The 20,298-nt window shown below is 39.7% G+C and overlaps 1 protein-coding gene across 3 annotated transcripts; it reads left to right on the top strand.

Annotated features, from left to right (window-relative positions):
• Positions 1-903: 903 nt before the first annotated feature.
• Positions 904-18,992, top strand: LOC126050204 (P2R1A-PPP2R2A-interacting phosphatase regulator 1). Of its 3 annotated transcripts, none has more exons than XM_049827786.1 (10): positions 904-1,357; positions 4,913-4,991; positions 10,361-10,417; positions 12,490-12,533; positions 12,613-12,667; positions 13,064-13,156; positions 13,718-13,806; positions 14,471-14,535; positions 15,605-15,701; positions 16,846-18,992. In XM_049827786.1, exons 1-10 carry the CDS (start codon positions 1,242-1,244, stop codon positions 17,003-17,005), a joined length of 855 nt encoding a protein of 284 aa, XP_049683743.1. In that variant the 5' UTR covers positions 904-1,241; the 3' UTR covers positions 17,006-18,992. The 3 variants fall into 3 exon arrangements, with proteins under 3 accessions (XP_049683743.1, XP_049683741.1, XP_049683742.1); XM_049827784.1 differs by having other exon boundaries at positions 1,132-1,357; positions 14,474-14,535; XM_049827785.1 differs by lacking the exon at positions 904-1,357 and adding an exon at positions 1,587-2,715.
• Positions 18,993-20,298: the final 1,306 nt, after the last annotated feature.

The raw sequence follows: 20,298 nt of genomic DNA on the forward strand, positions 1-20,298 counted from the left end.
CTGTATTTCTGAGAAGTGACAATGGTTGGGTATTAACTCAGATGCTTGGTTTTCGATATTTAAAGGTCAGCACTGTAGCACTTAGCAAGAGAGTACTAACGAACACACTTTAGGCACCTAAAATATTTACATCTGAGTTGTAAGTATCTAGGTACAGTTAGATAAAATGATTTCACTACAGTTAGATGGATGGGTACGTGGCAACAGGTACAAGTATTGACGTTGACACATAAGACAGTAAGTGCACGAGGGCAGAATACACAAATGTGTAGGTTGGGTTTGATAAAAACTGCTACGGCGTAGGAAAATAAGGGTACAGAAGTCTTCTATAGCACTGAGCACCTGTGCCTCAGGGCCCAGCTCCACGCCTGTAACCGTAGCGAAGGGCGGTCTGGGCCAACCCACCGGCCTGGGCTCTCCCACACGCAGCAGCCGGGCCAGGCAACCCCCGGGGCGGGGGGCCAAGGGCGTTTTTAAGCTTTCTCACCTCCTGGAGCCGCGGCTGTACGTCTCCAGGCTCAAGGGAGCCCCGGCAGCCCGCCCCCGGCGGGCAGTCCCGCTGGCAGGCCGCGCCCGCCGCTCGGTCACCTCACCTCAGCGGCGGAGGCCGTGCCATTCCCTCCCGCCTCATGTCTCCCAATGATTTTGGGTTGTCCCCGCCTGAGAAGCTCGGCGGGAACGGCAGCACCAACACCGCACCCCTCCGCACACCCGCAAGCCCGGCGACAAAGAGCCCCGGGGAACCGGGCCGCCCCGCCGCTAGCCCCAGCCCCGACGGCGGCGGGGACGCAGTTGCGCATGCGCCCTTCCGCCGCGGGGCCCACCGGCTCGGGCCCGCCGTGCGGGGTGGGCTCCCTGTGGCGCCTGCGCGCTGGGCGGCGGCGGGCGCGGAGGGGTGTCCGGGCCGAGGCGCTCGCTCCCCTGTGGAGGAGGCGGCGGCACCGGCACCGTCAGCGGCATCGTCGAGCTCGTCGGTCGGCGAGCGCGGGTGGGGGAAGCAGGGGCCGCCCCCCGGGCCGCCCCCGGCATGGGGCGCTGCTGGGGCCGCCCCCCTCGCCGGGCCCGGCGCGCCCCCGGACTCTGCCTGCGGCGCCGCCCGCGGGGCCTGTAGGGGCGGCCGCGCCGCGCCTGGCCGGGGGCAGCGGCGGCATGAGGAGCCGCTGCGGCCGCCGGCAGTGAATGGGCGTCGCGGCGGAGCGGGAGGAGCCGGAGCCGCCGCTGGAGCCGCCGCCGCCGCCGCGATGGCTCAGGAGAAAATGGAGCTGGACCTGGAGCTGCCGCCGGGGAGCGCCGCGGCCCCGAGCGACGGGGGCGGCCTGAGGCGATCGAACAGCGCCCCCCTCATCCACGGGCTCAGGTGAGCGCCGACTGCCCCGGCCCGGCCCGGCCCGCGGCGCCGGGCCCCGGAGCCCCGCCGGCGGCAGCGGGGCCCGCCCCGTCCAGGCTGCCGGGACGCCGGGGTTTGGCCGCCGCTGCCGCCCCTGGGTGTAGCCCCGGGGGTTGCTCCGTGTTTATCCGGGCCGGGCCTGGGAGGTGAGCTCCTCACCGAGCCCGTCCCGCGGCGCGAAGCGGTGGGTGATGTTTTGGGGAGCCGTGGGCGTGCCGGGAAACGTGGGCTCCTGAGCGGCGTCCCACGCGGGGAGGGGTTGAGGGAAGGCAGCCCTCGAAGCGCGGAGGGGTGCAAGAGAGCCTGGGTGGACGTGCTGTAGCTTTATTAAAACGCTCTGTTTGTTTCCATCCAGGTCTGCTGCGTGTTGTGTAGCTGGGAAACGTACAGTACGCAGCGCCAAGGTTGTGGCTGTTGTTATAGATAAAGTAGCAATCTCGGTGATTTCTGTAAGGGTTCAAGTTCGAGCAAAAAGGAAATCGCTGTGCTGTGTGTGATTGCAACAGTAAATGCTTTCGGAACAATCAGGAGAATTCGGTCAAGAAGATAATGTCATGGGACCTTGAAAGATATAGAAGTTTTACATTTTGTGTAAATAATGTATCAGTTGCCCTGGAGTTTTCCTGGATTATACTAATTTTGTTAGTTTGTAAAAGGGGCAGAAACACAAGGTGTTGCTTGGGTATTGCCCTCAGCCTGTGGCAGGTGGTGTTTGCAAGGGGGGTTGGGCGTTTGCCCTGTGTTCCAGGTCTAGCTCTCTTCAGCTGACAAGGCAGAGGCAGTGGCAGTCCTAGGCAAGGGCTAGGGGGAAAGCTCTCAGATACGCGTGGTCTCTCATACAGTTTTGTGTTTGGGCAAGTTTATAACTCAAAGTGCTCTTTCTTGCCTCCTCTGGGCTGTCGTGCAGTTGGGAGATGCCCCCATCTGCTATGTGGAGTGGCTACCATCTAACTTCATGGTGGTCCACGTGCTGCTACTAGTAGTATGTCTGCAGTTTGGGAGAGCATGTTGACAAAAAAAACTTTATAAAACATAGTATAATACATAAGTACTTTCTGGTTTGTTTTTTTTTTTTTTAAACTTTATGTTTCTGTAAGGAACTAGATACCAGGTGACAAACAAATCTCAAAACTTTTGTGCCAAAATGCTTAAGAGTACATTACAGTTCAGAGGAAGTACTAATTCTTGCCTATTCACTCATGATTTAATGTTAAGTAAACATAATTGTGATTCTTTTACATCATCATAATGAAGCAACTATCAGTTTACATTTCCATGCAGTACAGAAGTATTGTGAATGGCAGTTCCTCAGGGACATTTCTGAACAGGTACACTAATTATGTAACTGAGACAAGATGTTTTTATGATCTCAGCCTTTTATAAGTTGTTTCTTACAAACAGTGAGACCCTTGACTATTTAAGAAAGAAAAAAAAAAAAGGCATCCCATAACCATGCTGTAAACAAATGATTTAATTTGGGGTTTGGGCAGGCAGAAGGGTAAGCCTGAGCTCTTGCATTGGAACTCCATACACTATACATTAGGTGTTTATACAAATTAAACTGAAATGCCATTGAACTAATTTGAGGTACTTGCAGTGGTTTGCCTGTTAGTTAGGAATTTTCCAGCAGAATACTGTTTTTGCAAGATTGCAGCTCTTGGCAAGAATCTTCAGTTTTTCCCAGAATGGCTTTGTTGGGGAAACTGAAACAAAAGCTCTTGCTCTTGAACAGCTTGCTTTTTCTACTCTGCCTCCTGTTTTGACTTCTTCGTTAACAGATTTAGTAAGGAGCTTGGAGAATGAGTTACCAGAAAAGCCAGAGAAAATTTTTAAGTGGAATATTTTAGATCATAGACGTTACCTTTCACAGAGCTTTTGATTCTTGTTTACATGCCAAATAAAATTGATTTTTAATGGGAACTTTATGAATTTTCTGTGAAAGTTAAGTCTGAGATCTGACCAGCTCTGGTGTTTTTGCAAGGGAGATCAAAGGTAAGGATGTTGTAGGGTTTATTTTCTCTCCCTCTCTTCTCTTCTAGTTAGCACTCAATATTGGATTCAGCCTATGGTAATGTGTTACAGAATCGTTCCAACCTGTTTTCTCCATTCAAACCCTGGATTTCAGGATGTACTGCTTGTGTTGTGTTTGCATACCAACTGGTACACTTACACGAAAGAGAAGTTCTAGCTGTTGGCCTGGGCTAGTAAATCTCATCTCTAAACATCACATCATGGATCCCTTAAATTTCTCCTGTTCCACCTCCTGTCAAATGGCAACTGTTTGATCTCTTGTGGGTGTAAACGGAGTGAAACTTCTCTGAAAACTGTAAATGATGTCTGGTCATTTGTACTTGATGCTTTAGAGAAAGAGAGTCAATGCATTCTTCTTGGTGAAAAGCACAGTGCTTATGCCAATTGCTACTGGCTTTTATTTCACAGTATAAGCTTTGTTTATTTTTTATTTACAGCTAGGTAAGAGCTGTCTAAAACTTATGTGTCTAACAGGTGCATTTTAAACTGGAGGATTCTGATAGTGATGTGTCTTGAAAGTGCATTATGATTATCAGTCTTTAGAACAAGGTATTACTATTGGTCAGATTAGTTTTAAGAAATTGTATTTGTGTAGTGCTTTCATTCATCCCAAATTAGAAGCTGAAACAAAAAGATACAATCCAGCAACTTCTTGTAATTTGGATCTAATTACAATCTTACATTTGGATCTGTTTGCCTATGCAGTTCCTTGGTGGTTTTTAGGCATGGAGATTGTAGGATTGTGTCTCAAAATTTTTATTCTACTGACCATAAAAATTACTTAATTTCTGCAGTCACATTCATTAAGTGCTGATCAATGGCTGTTGATAACACTAGTGATGACCAGTGAAACTTGCTTTAGAAATCAATAGAACTAAAGTTGCCTTGAGAAAGGAGCTCATTTTATATCTGTAATCCTGTGTTACTTAAATGGATGTGCTGCCTCCTAGTTAGAAGCGTGACTGTGGTGAAGTCTTAGGGCTTTAAAAACTGGTTTTACTGTATGTTTAATTTAACCTCTCCTGGAAAAAAAGTTCAGAACTTATTAGATGTTTGTAATGATAAAAAAACCACAATATCTTGATAAATCTTATTCTATTTTTATCTGTGGGATTGAAGCTGGTGTCAGTTACTGGCTATATGCCATTTATAAATTTGTTCTGTTGAATGATGTTCAAAGCAATATGCAAGCTGCAGCCATTCCAAACATGATAAATTCCCATGGAAATTAGTAGTCTTAACAATTTTCAGTTATTCTGAAGACTCAATATGATTAATTAAAATCATTACTTGAAGTAGCTGGGACTTGGGGGAAGAGCAATTTTGGTTTCCACTCTCTGCCAACAAGCTAAAAAAGTTCTTGCGTACCTGTGTCTGGAGTGCTTTGGCTTGAAATAATAGCTGTCATAGCATTTGAAACTGAGCTTATATTAAGAGGTACTTTTTGATAGGAAGGAAATGGCGTTTGCATTTGACAAGTGTTTCTTTTCACAGCGATAATTCACAGGTGTTCCAGGCTAACGTTTTGCGAACCCGCAGGAACAGTACCACAGTTATGAATCGTCATAGTCTGGTAAGAAAACTATTAGACCAACTGCATTAGGTCCAAAGCAGAAGTGTGCAAACAGGATTAAAGAAGAAAATGAGATTGTAGTCTGTGAAACTAATACCACATGTTTTCAGAAACAAGGCTCTAGACTGTGACATTAATACGCTGTAGCTATAGTGAAATATTATTTATAGACCATTTGCCCTTGGAGAGTACTTATATTTCATTGTGATCATAACTTTGTTTATAAAATGCAAGCAGATGTTCTAAGGTAGAGTAAGAAAGGTAGTTTGCAATTATGTAGATGTATTGTTGTTCAGCAATCAATGTGTTAATAATTTCTGGTGCTTAAAAAAAAGGCAGTGATGTTCTGATCTTCAATTGTCTTTTATATGGTAAGGGCAGAATAGACTGTTGTAATCAACAACTGATATAACAAGATAGAACTGGCCAATAGAACATGAATCTTGAGACTTTCAGAATGAATGATTCCATATCTCTTAGAGATGCTCATTCATTATTTCAACTTTTGTCAGACTGCTGTTATTACAGTTCCCCAAATCTGAATTTTTAAAATATTCATCTAAACCCATGATGCTTCAACCCAGAGAAAATACTGCATATATTGTGTTTTAGTGTCCTACAAATTGTGGTAGAAGGGTGTGATTTTTGACTGATTTAGAACACCGGGACAGGATCACATAGACAACATGGTTTGCTAACCCTTAAAGGGTTAGGCTACATGGGATAGCTATTTCCTCTAACCAAAAGGAATTTTTGGTCACTTTCATGTAACCAAAATGTAACTTTTTCCCCCAAGATAGCCTTAAGAAACAGGTAGACACAAGATTACATCCAGCTGCATTTAGCTGATTATTAGTGTTTTGGAAAAAATCAAGCTATGTTGGGGTGGGAGGGGAGTAGTAGAAGTTTTCTTTTTAGGTATATTAAAAAAAGTCCCAGTAATGCTAACAGCAATTATCCTGGTTTTCTTAGCTACCTTTTGAAGATGCTTTAGAAATAATTTGTTAGCCCCATGTTAATGGTTGTAGAATACTACTCTCCTGTTTTCTTGACTGATGCCCCTTAGCTAAAATTCTGTTTTAAAATCAGGACAGACAACTACTTCAGCAAAGGTTTGCATCTGTAACAGAACCGGGATACTTACGTAAAAGTCTAGGAAGATTGGTTGTAAAAGGCTTTCTCCTGCTAGGATATAAAACCTGATAGAATGTATCATGGTATAGATTTCTTTGAACAACAGTTTCTTTCTTCATATATATTTTTAGGGTGGCAGCATAGGGTAAATTTGTTTATGCTTATGGTCAGATGAAAGGAGAAACAAAGAAAGGTGAAAGCTCAGTTTGTTGTGTCTACTTCTTAAAGATCCTCAACTGTTGGGCAAAAAAAGATGCTAGTTTAGGGTGTGTTGCCTGGAATTTTCTGGGAAGTAGGAGCTAGTTCACTGATGGGCTAGCTCTTCTGGCTGCCCCTAATAGGTCTTGCAATCTTCTGGACTGAACCAGTATTCCCATCTTCATGGTGTGATGTTAACCACTTAACCTCACTTTAAGGTTATTAAAAAGCATCCTGAAAATTAACTTTCTTATTCACTCCCAGCAGACCAGGTGCTGACAAAATAAAGCTGAAATTTTACCTATGCTAAAAATCAAGTGCTACATTGACTGCTAGATCAGTGCCTCGTCCACTTTGAAATATTTCTTTGAATTATGGTCTGGGTAGTGGTCCTGTTGAAGATGGCAGGGAGAATGGAATTGGAATGAAGCTTAGAGATTATCTCATCCTTCTGTGTTCTTAAACCAGGATCATCCATAGATAAATGATTCTGTGAAAATAATTAAACTTTCAGCATTAAGGACCCTAAGCAACCTCACCTGGTATTCTTTCTATAGCAAAGAAATAAGCATAGGTTTATGATGTTTAGAGATTTTCTAAGGAGCGAGATGACATCTACTTTGGTAAATTAAATTTTAGAATCAGTAGGTGATAAAGTGTACTTCAAAACCCACTTTTTTGTATTTAGGAAAACTAATCCAAGTTTTATTGCAGTGTAAGCTCTTATAAAGAGGGTGAAAAGATTCACTAGGTAACTGAATTTAATTTGTTAATTTAGTATTATAAGTACAGCTAAAATTTCATGTTTTGCTAAACTGGGGAAAAAAATTTATTAGCATTTGTCTAATCTGTGTTGTGTTCACTGTCACGGGAACAGTGGGAATTGCTAAAATGCTTTGATAACTGAAGGTCATACTCTATGTAGCTTCATCTTCAGGGCTGTTTTGGTTTTCCCAGTTGCTCAGCAAAAGATTTTTAAAATCTTTTCTTTTTTGAGTAGCTTGTCCAAGTCTCAGATTCCAAGTCTTTTATAGTGATGACTACAGGGGCAGCTATGCCATTTTGGCTGGGTCTTAATCTGCAATTTTCTGACACTACATGTAATTGCCAAGGAAGGGTCAGCTAGGCTCAGTATCTGCTGTTTCCTTCCAGAAGGTATCAGTGGCATCTATTGTGTAAATGTTTTGGTGGTTTTTGTTTTGTTTGTGTGGTTGGGGTTTTTGTTTTGTTGTTTAAGCCAAACATTTTAGTCTGTGGTTAGCTGTTTAGGTGCTATTTCAGCAGAAGTTGATTTTTTTAAATTTTATTTATTTTAAACTGGGTAAATTCCCTGTCAGGGTTCATGGTGTGGCCCCACAAAGGCCTGCGCTGGCAGAAGACAGGGGGCACTGCAGGGACAGCAATGGCAGGGCAGAGGCACCAGGGGCAGGTGACTGCTTACTTTGGCTGTGCTGCCTGCCAGACTGGCACTTATGAAACTTTACCTTTAGTGAAGAAGGTTAATCTAACATGCTGGGGAAGGGGGAAAGGGAAAGGTGTTTCTCTTCCATCTGATAGTCTAATAATTTTTTATGTTTTTTACTGAGCTTTGTTCTCTCTTAAAACACTGGGGATTTGAATAGTATGATTTTAACAAATGGGTTCAATCTCCTTTAGCAAGTATCCTTTAAAACTGACCGAGGGTTCTTTTCACAAGATTTAGATCAAAGCACTACAAACAGGGAAAAAGTGAGTTTTAAGCATTGACGAAGCAAGGATCATGACTTGTTGGAAACAAGATGTAGGATCCTCAGAGTTAGTGGGTTTAGTTAGTGCATTAGATCCTGCAGAGGAACATTTAAACTGTCTTTCTGAAATTTTTATTTTACACTGTGAGCCACTGGTTTTGTATATATTCTATTAATGTCAAACCTTAAAGCATGTGGATCACAGTCATAAAATTAAAATATAATGAGTGGAACAAATGCATTTCTACTGTGGAATGACAGAGTGAATAGGCAGGAATGTACTATTGTCTAAATCCTTTTCTCTGTGTGAGAATCAAGGTCAACTCAAGGTCCACATTGGCTGGTACGGATTGGAGGAATTTTTATTAGGTGCACAGGATTTTTGGGAGCCCAGTATAATAGTAAAGCTAACCTAAACTGGACTTAAGTAGCAGCAAATCAAGACATTATAGCTGTTAGACTTTAGCAGCGTATATTACGATGATTAAATTCTGTGTCGTGGTTTCACCGCAGTCAGCAGCTAAGCACCATGCAGCCGCTCACTCACTTCCCCCCAACCCAGTGGGATGGGGGAGAGAATTGGGGGGCAGGCAGGAAAGAAGTATAACTTGTAGGTTGAGATAAGAACAGTGTAATAGGACGGAAAGGAAGAAAATGATAATGATGATGATAACAATAATAGAATGACAATAACAATAGTAAATTAATTGGAGTATACAAAACAAGTGATGCACAATGCGATTGCTCGCCACTCGCTGACTGATACTCAGTTCCCAAGCAGCTTTTTGGCCCCACCCCGGCCAACTCCCCCCAGTTTATATACTGGGCATGACATCACATGGTATGGAATGTTCCTTTGGCCAGTTTGGGTCAGGTGTCCTGGCTGTGTCCCCTCCCAAATTCTTGTGCCCCTCCAGCCTTCTTGCTGGCTGGGCATGAGAAGCTGAAAAACCCTTGACTTGGTATAAACACTACTTAGCAACAAATGAAAACATCAGTGTGTTATCAATGTTATTCTCATATTGAATTCAAAATGTAACACTATACCAGCTTCTAAGAAGAAAATTAACTCTATCCCAGCTGAAACCAGGATATTCTGGCACAAACATTAGACATCCTCTCTGTGAGTCTGACAGGCTAATATCTTTTGTGAGAAGAAGGGTGTGATGTCCTCATGGTTTTTTAGTTTTGTTGTTTTGGTTTTTTGGGTTGTTTTTAGAAGGAGTATCCTGCATATATGAAGCATTAATAGTCTGTAATAACTTACCATAACCTTTTGTTCAAGACAGCAAAATCTTTGTGTTCTCCATGGCATTGATTAGAAGATGGTGCAGTAAATGGTTAACTGAATGTTTGTTAGTTCTCCAACTTTAGCATGATGAAGAGCTCTAGTAATGTTTTGTGAAGCCTCATGCTGCATAAAGTATATAAACACTAAGTAATAATGCAAACCTTACATGCTGAATGCACATCCATTTAAAAAAGACACCTTGTTTTTTGGAGGGATTGTCAGCTTACAGACCTCTGTTCCAAGTTTTAGCTTTGAATTTTTGATCCCTGAATGGATTATGACAGAAGTCAACTGAGGGTCAAACATTGGAGGGATGGGAAAGGAAATTATATTTTGAGTAAATCACTTTTAATGACTTGGGTTTGAATATACAGTTTTAGATCATGGTATTCCAGTGAGATCTTGATGCAAAACTGACAAAATTAACAGAAGACCATCTTTAGTGACATCCTCTCCAATTTCACCTGAACTGGTGAAGCTCTTGAGAAACTATAAGGAAGTTATTTAATTCTTTGTTAGCCTTCTAATAGCTGATTGTTTTCACCTGTCAAAGTACTCGTTTATAGGCAGACAACAATCCAGAAACCTTTTTGCACAATGTGTTTGTTTGGCTTTGTATTTTTAAAGGATCTATTTGGGAGCCTTCTGGATCACTTAAAATATTCTGGATCACTTAAATGAAAATATTTATGCAAGCATATGTATTAAGGGTGACAGCGTGCTAGTTAAAAGCAGCTTCATTCTGTAGAAAAGGCTGTGAATTCTAGTTGCCTGGAAATGAAGTGAAAGCCAGGCTGATACAAATTAGCATCTAAATATGGAAATACATAATATGTTCTTGCAAGTAATTAATGTAGTCTATATATACTGAGAATGTTATAAATGGTTTGGGTTTTTAATTTACTTTTTTTGTTGTTTGGGATAACACTATAGAGTGGTTACTAACATTCCTGCACCTTTCCCTTCCTCCTTCTGTAGTTTCTAAGTGTATTTCAATTGTATGTGGCTTTGTTTTGCAGTTTGTACCATCATCTCCCATCCGTATTCCTAGCAGCCGTCTTCATCAGATCAAACAGGTAAGCATAGATTCTAATTTTTTTTTAAATTTGATATTTTTTATAGGCGGTTGGTTTTTTGGCAGTTAATGTGTAATGTCCTTCAAATGGCTATAGATTTTACTTTGAAACTGTAGTATAGTCTGCTGCAGTCTGTCATTTCAAGGTGTTTTCAAAAGTAAAGGCTGTATCTTGTCAGCAGAGTTCTACATTTCATGAAGTAGAAAACATCTTAGAGTGAGAAGAAGATTTGAGCAGAAAGAGAAATCTTAAAATGGACATTTTATAAAGGAAACCTTTAATGTAAACCCTTAGGGTGAAGTTTCACAAAGTTTTTGGCAGTAGTGCCAGCATAAATACTCAGGCCCAATAACAAAGTGTTCCTTAAGTTGTGTTGGCACAAGACTTTTGTGCAGCCAGCAAATCAACTAGATAAGGAAGCACTCTGGCTAAAAAATAGTTTGGACTCCTCTGGCTAGGCTATTTTTCATCTGTATAATTTTCTTATTCAGATCGCTGTACTTGTGCTGTCACAGCATGAGCAGAGGGGGAAGGGCTCCAGAGCAAACACTTAGGAAGGGAGCGGGAGTGTGGCAGATATCTGAGTAGGCTTAAATAGCACTGCTACCAGACAACAGACCGCAGTCTAAAGGCTCAAGTTTTAAAATCAACAAGCTCAAACTCTTGTGGCTCCTCCATTTTAGATGTCGACTTTTTGACAGTAGAATGTTTATAAAATTGTCTTGAAGAGGCTTGATTTTTTTTTAATAATATTTTTTTTTTTAGCTTGCTAGTTTTCAATGGGTAGGCTTGATTTTTACAGGATGAAAAGTAAGAAAACAATTTAATGCTTTGGACAGCATTTTCAGGGTATGATGTCTGAAATGATGGAAGGCGCTTCTGCTTTACACCTCAGATATTTAAGGTGCATGCATAGTAATCCTGAAGAAAGTAACTGCTTGCTTTCATTATGTAAATAATTTACTGGCTTAAAGAGACTCTGAAGCACTCAAGTCAGTTGTAGAGCTGATTTCATCAATATAAAAAAGCTTAGGATTAATATGTAAATGTGATGTAAGCAAGGGGATGAACTACTGTGGGTATATTGCTACATTACTTGAAGTAAAGTTTGAAAATTCAATTTTTTTGAAAATAATTCTGTGCTTATAATTGTTCTATACATTTGTTAAAGCGAACATTGACATTTCCTGATTTGTGTTTGATCATTAAATTCAGAAGTTGAAATTCCATGTACTGCATACTTACTGGCAAAGATGGGAATCTGTGATTTATTTCTGATCTCTTTCAAATCTTAGCAAATAATCACACAGTTGGACTATGTTAGTAAGACTCTTCCTACATATGATGAAGATTGTGAAGATGTTTAGTTCAACTTTTATTCTTGAACTGGACTGAATTAGCGAGTCTACTCATCCACTCAACAGGCTGGATAGCATTCAGTTAGTTTTAAGGCATGGTGTCTACTGAAGAGGAGATTGAGTCAAGTTTTTACTTTAACTTGCTGTTAATGTTTTGTTTAATTTTGCATCTTTGATCTGTTTTAATAATATTTTATGGATGTTTTAGAAAAAAAACCCACTACATCCCAAATTCATTGTGTACAGTGCACTGTATAGCAAAGGAAATTCTGACAAGTGTCTAGTTAGTTACTAATCCATAGAATAAAGCTAGAATCCAGCCATGCTTCTGAGGAGTATCTGTACTAGTTTCCACTTTTTGAGGTACTATTATGCAAGACTCATAAATATACCCTAGCATGTGCAGAATTTTTGGTTCACTTTATCATTGTTCAGTTTTGTAACTACCTCTTTGATAATAATGAATATAAAAAAGCTGCGTGAGAAACAACCAACTCCCATAAGCACTTCTTATGTGATGGTGTCTCTTCCTACATCTCTTTCCCATCCTCTCCCCCTCACTCCTTTTCATGTAGTGAGAGCTTAAGTTTATTGTTGCTTGACCGAGTTGAATTACATTTTCCACATACCAAATTGAAATGAAACGAGCTTTTCTGATTTGCTGTAGCAAAGCTTTTTTTATTGGTCTTAATTTTTCATCTGCTAATCTTTTAGGAAGAAGGAATGAATTTGATGAACAGAGAAACTGTACGTGAAAGGTAAGCATTAAGGCAAACTAGAATACTTCATGCATTCTTCTATGGGCCTGGGACAATACATTTCTTTTCTTCTTTATAGAGAAGTGCAAGTAGCAATGCAGATGAGCCACTCATGGGAGGAGAGCTTGAGCCTGGTAATGCATTCGTGCTTTAATTGTGTTTCTATTATCAGTATCAGGACACTAGAGACTCTCTCATGTCAACATTTTATTTTATAGTTTGACCTACAATTAAGGTGTTAGTATATCACTATTTTTGAGCAACAATTTTTCACGCTAACAAGGCATAGGATACATGTGGGTTCCTTGGGCTGGTATGTCAAAAGAAAATTGCATGGATGTCTGCCTGTTCAAATTTTCTTCCGTGTTGTGATACTCACCAAGTAATGTTTAAGGCCTTTTGTTGTTGGCTACCTAAAAATTATTAATATGATGGAGGAAAGCTTGGGAATCTTACTCAATTCCACACCAATCAGTCCTTTTCATGTTAAGGTACTTGCTCATAAGATTAATTATATGTACTATTTACAGAGCGACAATGATTTTGAAAAATCATCATCGCCAAAGCAAGTAGACTTTGTCCCAGTTTCTCCAGCTCCTTCACCTACCAGAGGAATAGGGAAGGTGAGCAAAAAGTGGTAGTAATGGTTTTATCTTGAGTAGTGCTAAATAAATTCAACCAAATTAGTAGCAAAACATTAAGCCACCTGCTCCATTCTACCTCAGCTGCAAATAAGAAACTAGAGAGTAAACAAAAAAAACTTAAAACCCCAAAGCAGAAAACACCAGCTAGCAGTTGCACATCTTGTGGATGTGCATTTCTGTGGACTGTTCAACTGTTAATCTGTCATTAATAAAACTTATTCTTTATTTGCCGCCTTCTTGGACTAAGAGGAAGGGGCATACATTCTTATTTGATGAACCATAGTCTGTTTAACCAGACTATGGTGAAATAAATCTTTGTCAACTTGCATGTATTCTGCATGAAAATGGAATCTGTCCAATTTTTTACCTTCTTTTTTCTCAGTAACAAAAAGCGGTATCTTGGTATACCCAGCCATATTTGATTGGTTGCTTAAATTGGTAGTGGGTTGCTATCAGTTCACCTGCAATAAAGATGAGTTGTTACCATATGGGTGTGATACAGTGTTTATACGTAAATAACGCAAACTGTTTTACTCTCAGCAATGTTTCTCACCATCTTTGCAAAGTTTGGTGAGTAGCAGTGGGTTACCTCCAAGTCCTAGCCCGAGTCCAACAAGGCGATTTTCAAGGTAAGTACCAGATCACATCAATAATATAAAGTTGGTGTAGCTTGTTCACAGTAGGCTTTTGAAATACCAGAATTTGTTATGTACATACTTGATTTCTGATCACAAATACAGCTTTAATATATTCATGGAAACGTTAGGTTTTAAAATGCTCTAAAATATTTGTTAAGATCCTCATGTCATAGTGTTGGAAAAGTGGGCTGCACTGTGGCATCTCTCTCCTCAGTGTAGTCTCTATATTGTTCTTAATCACATCTGAAGTAATTGAATTGAATTCTAAGAGAAAAAAAAAACAAACAAACAGATCTAGGGTTTGTTACTGATTCTGGTTTTAGTTGCATGGGATGTTTTGAGTGATGTGGGCATACAATTAAATTTTAGTAGGCCCTAACAGTTCAGCAAAGTACTGCCTGTCAGCTGAGAACTAGTCAGTACCTAGATATGTGCTTTTAGACTGCCTCAGATGTGAAATAATGTGATTAAACTTTTTCTGTTAAGGTCTTTCTTCAGGAAAAAAAAAAGGACTGACTTTGGATAAGCTGTTTTAATGCCTCTTTTCTTAGTCTTTTCCATTTAGCAATTTGTTATCTGAATATCTTTTGATTCTTTATGTGTTTTCAGGCTTCCTTTGTTAATGGTGATAAATATAGCATATGCCTTCTTTTAGCAGGAGAAGCCAGAGTCCAATTAACTGCATTCGACCAAGTGTTCTTGGGCCAATAAAAAGAAAAGGTACAGTATTTGATTTTGGCTAATATGCCAATGTGTTAATTTTATAATAATTCATATAGTTTTCCTCATAATTCTGTTCAATTGGCTGATGCTTCAGAGTGACTAGAAATAGTCAGTATTACAGATGACCAAATAAATGGAACTGTTTGTAGGGATGAAACAAATAGATAAATTAGCTTTTACTGTTCAGTAAAACTAATGGTTGTTCTGTTCTTATGCCTCTCCATTGCTGTAGTCATATAGATCTGATAAGAAACTAATGTAACCTGCTTAACAAAACAAGAAATACAACTATTGGTATATTTCACAAATAAAAAATTTTGAAAGTTCTGGCTAACTGAAGCACACAGGTACTGTAGATTTAAAATCATCCTGCAAAATCAAAAACTAATGCAGAGACCTGATAGATACCTTAGAGCTTTTTTGGGAAATGTTTCTCTTATCTTCCTACATTTTTCTTCAAGTTTTAACTCCTGGTTATTTTATTGCATCTGGTTTTATATCTTCATGATTCACCTTTGTAAAAGAACACTTCTGGCTCTGAGACAGCTTTTAAAATACTTCTATCTGAGTTCTGTCATAGCCTGTTTAAGCATATATCTTTGCTCTCTTCCTAGTGTATTTGGAAATCAAAATCAATATATAAGTTTAGTGACAATCCTGAACTTTGTTTTTATTGATTGCAAGAGGAAAAAAAGCTTTCCTAAGCTTTCCTTATTCTCAGCTGCTTTACTTTGGTGGAGCTAGGCAGTGAACTGATAGCTGAATAAACTGAACCAAAAAGATTATTCTTCCCTACTCTTAAGTACAGATACTGTCTGTATCTTCTGTACTAAGATATCTAAACCTCAGTTCATAACTCACTAAACTTTCCTGAAGCTTGGACTAAAATGTTTCCAAGAAATAGCCTTTAAAATTTCAGCATCTAATGTCTATGTTTTGCTTATAAAATAACACTCTATTGTAACAAGTTTGAACCTCTATTCTGTTTGCTCTGTAGAATTACATTGAAAGTAGATTTTAGTTTAAATGAGTAATAATTTTTATCACTTCTTATCTCTTACCAAAGGTGTAACAGAGATAGAAGAACATCCAAAAAGATTATTCCAAGGATCCACCAACATGCTTTCCCCTGAAGTTTCACATCAGGCAGACCTTGGGGGATGGTAAATGCTGTGCTATTTATTGTGTCAATTTCATCATAAGCGCTACAACTCTTTTTTTCATCTAGCTATGATCATGCTTGAAGTTTTTTATTATTATCAATACAGACAACCCATAATTCTGCAACGCTGAAATTATCACACTAAACAGGCGGTAATATTCACTATAATTTTACAGTTTCTAGGACTGACTGTTAACATGCTTCACGTATATGGGAGTTGAGCATGTCTAGGAAAAGATACCTCATAGCTGGCAATTTTTGGAGTGTAGTTTCACATTGCAGTCAAATGTGAATGCTAATACTTGTGGATGGATTGGGGTTTTTTTCTTCTTTTTTCCCCTTGCTCTTAGTCATATAGGAAAACTAGTCTGTCTGACACTCCCTGCTGGGAGGAGATAAAAAGTACTACATAAAAAATCATGACTTGAAATACCAAGGGATTTTGATTTAGTATTTTAGTCAAGATGTTAATAATACATAGGGTGTGCCCACACAACTATCAAGACAGGGTTGTTCACAGTACATTTGTCCTTTTTGCTTCTCGGCCAATGTACATAGCTGTGCACAAGCTTTGAGCCCATTGCAGTGGCAATAATAGATGTTTTAAAGGTACTTTAAAAACATACCTTTTTGCACACCCTATTCATCGTTGGCATGGCAGTGCAGGTTCAGTTGCTGCATCTGAGTTTAGGAGATGGTAATTTTTAAAAACAATTTGATGCTATTGCTGATGATAGATCACCTATAGTTATAATTTTTGTCCTGTGAAATATGTAGTGATTGGTACAACTGAAGTGTGTGCAGTTCATCATTGGCTTTCCTTACAAAAGAGGCCTCTGGATATATGCTAGCCCACGACCTTGTAGGAGATGGGGTAAAGCTTGCAATGAATTGCTCAGCCCAATGCTTCTAATCTGTGTGCCATTTCTGGGTGAGCTGAAGGAGGAAATTGGCAGAATGTTATCTGTCTGATGGGAAGTGATTGCAAGGTGTGTAGCTGCAGATTTATTTCAAATCATAGGGCTAGTTCCTTCAAAGATGTACGTTTGTTTTTAAAATGGTTTTATAATGAATGGAGGCTTGTATTTGAAACTTACCAGCAAGAGTAGCTCATTTCTTCTATGTTGATGTTACTCTGTTTTCAGTCTGTCGTCACATGCTCTTGATGACAACAGAAGCAGTGCAGGCTCTTCCTGTGACTCACCAGCTGAAGTCGGCACCAACACAGACTCTCCAGTCTCACTTTCTGACCCCAGATCTCCTTTTTTACCAGTAGATCTTGCAGCTAAGTTACCTATTGATTGAGAAGCAGAAGTCTGCTAATGGACACCAAGAAACAGGCTGGATATCAATAAGACTTTCTGTTGTGTGTAACTGATTCTGTTCCTCATAGGAACTTTCAGAAACGTCATTATTTCTAGAAAACTTCCAGAATAGTTCCTTGAGGAGGAATTCACGTTTCTAGTGATTTGTATGACATTTACTAAAATACAGTAAGCATTTGAATTGCAAACATATTTGATGCTAACATCAGTATGCAAGCTGTTGATTTACAATGAGTATTGTCTTGTTGGCATAAGTTACAAATACTGTGTGTACATTCTGCTTGTGGAAGACTTGGCTTTCCATCAGCCACCAGGCAGTGTCCTCACTAATATGGAGTGGTGCTTATGTAGTAACAGATAACTTTCACATTTGTCCTCAGTTTGAAATCAATGAAGCAGCTTACTAATTTGTTTTTATTTCCTGAGTGTTAGATATTTATATTTTTTGGTTTTCATATGAAAGGGGGAACACTAGGTGAAGGGAATTGATTCTTGTCTTCTATTATGATTGGCTGTTAATCAATTCTGTGTTCTAATAGATGTCAAAAGGACAAGTTGGTGAATTGTCAACTTAAGTTTATATGTTGGATTTTATTCATGATCATGACTGCTGTTGTGACTGAATTCAAATTAAGTGTGGATGGTCTTCTGGGTTTTTGTACTGTGGGGTGTTTTTTTTCTTCCCCATTTAGATGATGTATTAGTGGTAGATCCTCTGTTAAAGGTCTTTTAATAGGGGAAAAATAGTAATCATGTTTGGATCAAAGCATTAAATCCTGAGGTTTTAGTATTTAGTACTTCAGAAGTGCATTATTTTAAGAGACAGTATTTGTCCTCATATATGACTTTTGTTGGATAAATACAGCGAGGAATCTTGAATGCCTTTTCATGGGCTGAGGCGATCAAACATATTTAATCTGTGTTTAATCTCCTGATGTTGCTTCCTCAAACAAGGGCATCAAGTTATTTCTGCTGTTGAAAGCTTCAGATGCTGATTGGAGGCCTAGAATATTGTAATCTGAGATGTTTCAGGATTCTTGTACTGTGTTTGAGAAGTCAGTGGGTTGAGGCATCCTGATCTCAACTCTGAAATTCCCCAGACAGGAGGAAAAATCTGCAAACCCCACCATAGACAGCTGTTTCAGATTTTCCAGTGGCAACCTCATTTTGGCTGTTGACTCCTGTTCTGCAATTGAACTTTCCCAGCTGTGTCCCCATTTGTATATGTGTATGCGTCTATACTATGTGGTTTCAAGCCTTCTCTCCAGAGAGGTTAATAATGAGGCAAAATGTTTTATTTTTAAACACTAAATCTTTGTAATGTGTAATAAAGTGCAAAAAGTACGGAAACTTCCTCAAGTAGGAGAAAAGCCCACTCTGAACTCTGCTGTGAAAGATTCACATGGATGAAGCTTTGATTGACAGCAGTCATCAAAACTAGAAATGGACGACTCGGAGTGCGAAGGCCTGGTGACCTGAGGACCAATGAACAGTTTCCATATGTCCTTATTGTAGAACGAAAATAGAATGTATTTAATAGTTTTACTCAGTTCAAGTAAGATATAACATGGTTTACTTCTGATTTCATTCCTCTTTAAATTATTGTAATAGTCAACTTACTGATTGCAGTTCCTTTTTAAATTCAGGCTGCCTTTCATCCCTGTGGCAGATGGACAAGCTTGTGTTTAATGTCTGTTTGCTGTCTGTCTAATACGGCATAGTTTCATTTTGCAATTTCAGGTATGTGCCAAAGAGTTGCTGTGCATTCACTCTTTTGTGGTGAGGGCAAGACTTGTTTTTTTAAGTCTTGCTTATTTCTTAAGAATGAACCTCCTGGTGTCTCTGCTGGTCTTTTTGAAAGATGCATCAGTAGAGGGGTTTAATAGTTGCGTGTGGGTCAACTTGTCTCTTTTCTGTGGAATATTTATGCTATTTTTCAAATAAGTGCCAATAAATGGAAAAATAAATGTTTTGCTGTTTCTGCACTCTGTTAGAGAGGTAACCATATTCTTGTTTTCATCTGTGATTAAATGTTTTTCTTTTTAAATCAGAATATCTATTGTAACCCACTTCCACCCAGTCTAGTTTACATTTAAGTTGGCCTTAAAATCTGCAGCAGACTTCTGTTTTCCTGGTAGAATGCTATCTTAAAGTTCTGTGATAGTTCTGGGAAAACCGAAGAATAAACCCAAACATTTTCAAAAGACTTTAATAACTAAACATGTCCCTAGTTTATACCTAAAGGGGGTCCTGGTGAAATAGTTTGGAAGATAGAAGCTACAGCTGGCTGATGGACAGTACTGAGGCTCTTACCCCTTGGGAAGAAGTGGGGAGTCTCTGTGGTTTGCCTTAATAGGGCAAGTAATGCTGTTGGAGGAGAGAGAAATAGTTCTCTATCTGCAGTCATTCCTTTCCCTGCTTTTGCAAAACAGAAATCACTTTGAACTTGTGGAAGAAGGCATCTCAATTTTTTGCCTGTCTGTGTCATCAAGAACCTGCAGTTTTGTGCCCTGGAGTCAAGACATGTCTAGGGTTTTTTCCACTGAAATATTAAATTTTGGAACCAAATTATCCTGCAAAATAAGTATCTGGATTCAGGGAATTAGGGTGTTATACAATGTGCATAATCAACCCTGTATTCACATAGTAGCTCATGCTGTTAGTATTACTTCTGTTCTACTAATTCCCCATTTACTCATGAACAATGAATATTGAAGCTTTGCTTGATTAAGTGTTGCGGTTACAGGACTGTTGCATATGATGTAAACTCAGATCGGTTAAGGAACATTACAAGTGTCTGCGCCTTTTCCTCTGAGAAGAAATGGTCATCTTTCTTGTCTTAGGCCATATTGTAAGTATTATGATCTCATATATATATATAAAAAGTATAAATATATAAGTATATATTCTCATATATAAACTTTTTTGTTCTGCAACTCTTTTGGGGCATACAGCTGTTCCTCTCCAGGATTCTGCCACTCCTCTGGAATGGCACCCTTCCAAAGTCATGCTTGTGTTCGGCACTTGATTGGTCTGGTTAAAAACTATCCTGTAGGATTTGTTGGCAGTTAAATTGGGTCTTGGGCCAGTGTGTCTTCCTTGACAACTGATAGGTGTTTTTCTTCCTTCCACCTTCTCTGGAGTGACATAGTTGCCGAGGGTACATTCGATAACCATGCCAGTGCTCAGGGGGACTGTATTTTTGGAATGAGTGCTTTGCTGGTTACTGCATTTAGCAGAGGAATAGATACTTCACGCTAGAAGAGAGGTACA

This window comes from Accipiter gentilis, chromosome 24 (assembly GCF_929443795.1).
Source record: "Accipiter gentilis chromosome 24, bAccGen1.1, whole genome shotgun sequence".
Classification (NCBI taxonomy): Eukaryota; Metazoa; Chordata; class Aves; order Accipitriformes; family Accipitridae; genus Astur; species Astur gentilis.

What these genes read in the sequence shown, in the direction of transcription:
- LOC126050204 (XM_049827786.1), top strand. Translation starts at nt 1,242, where the DNA reads ATGGCTCAGGAGAAAATGGAGCTGGACCTGGAGCTGCCGCCGGGGAGC. An exon ending in AGAGAAACTGTACGTGAAAG is followed by an intron (nt 12,534 to 12,612) that starts GTAAGCATTAAG and finishes TCTTCTTTATAG; the next exon opens with AGAAGTGCAAGTAGCAATGC. An exon ending in GGGAGGAGAGCTTGAGCCTG is followed by an intron (nt 12,668 to 13,063) that starts GTAATGCATTCG and finishes TACTATTTACAG; the next exon opens with AGCGACAATGATTTTGAAAA.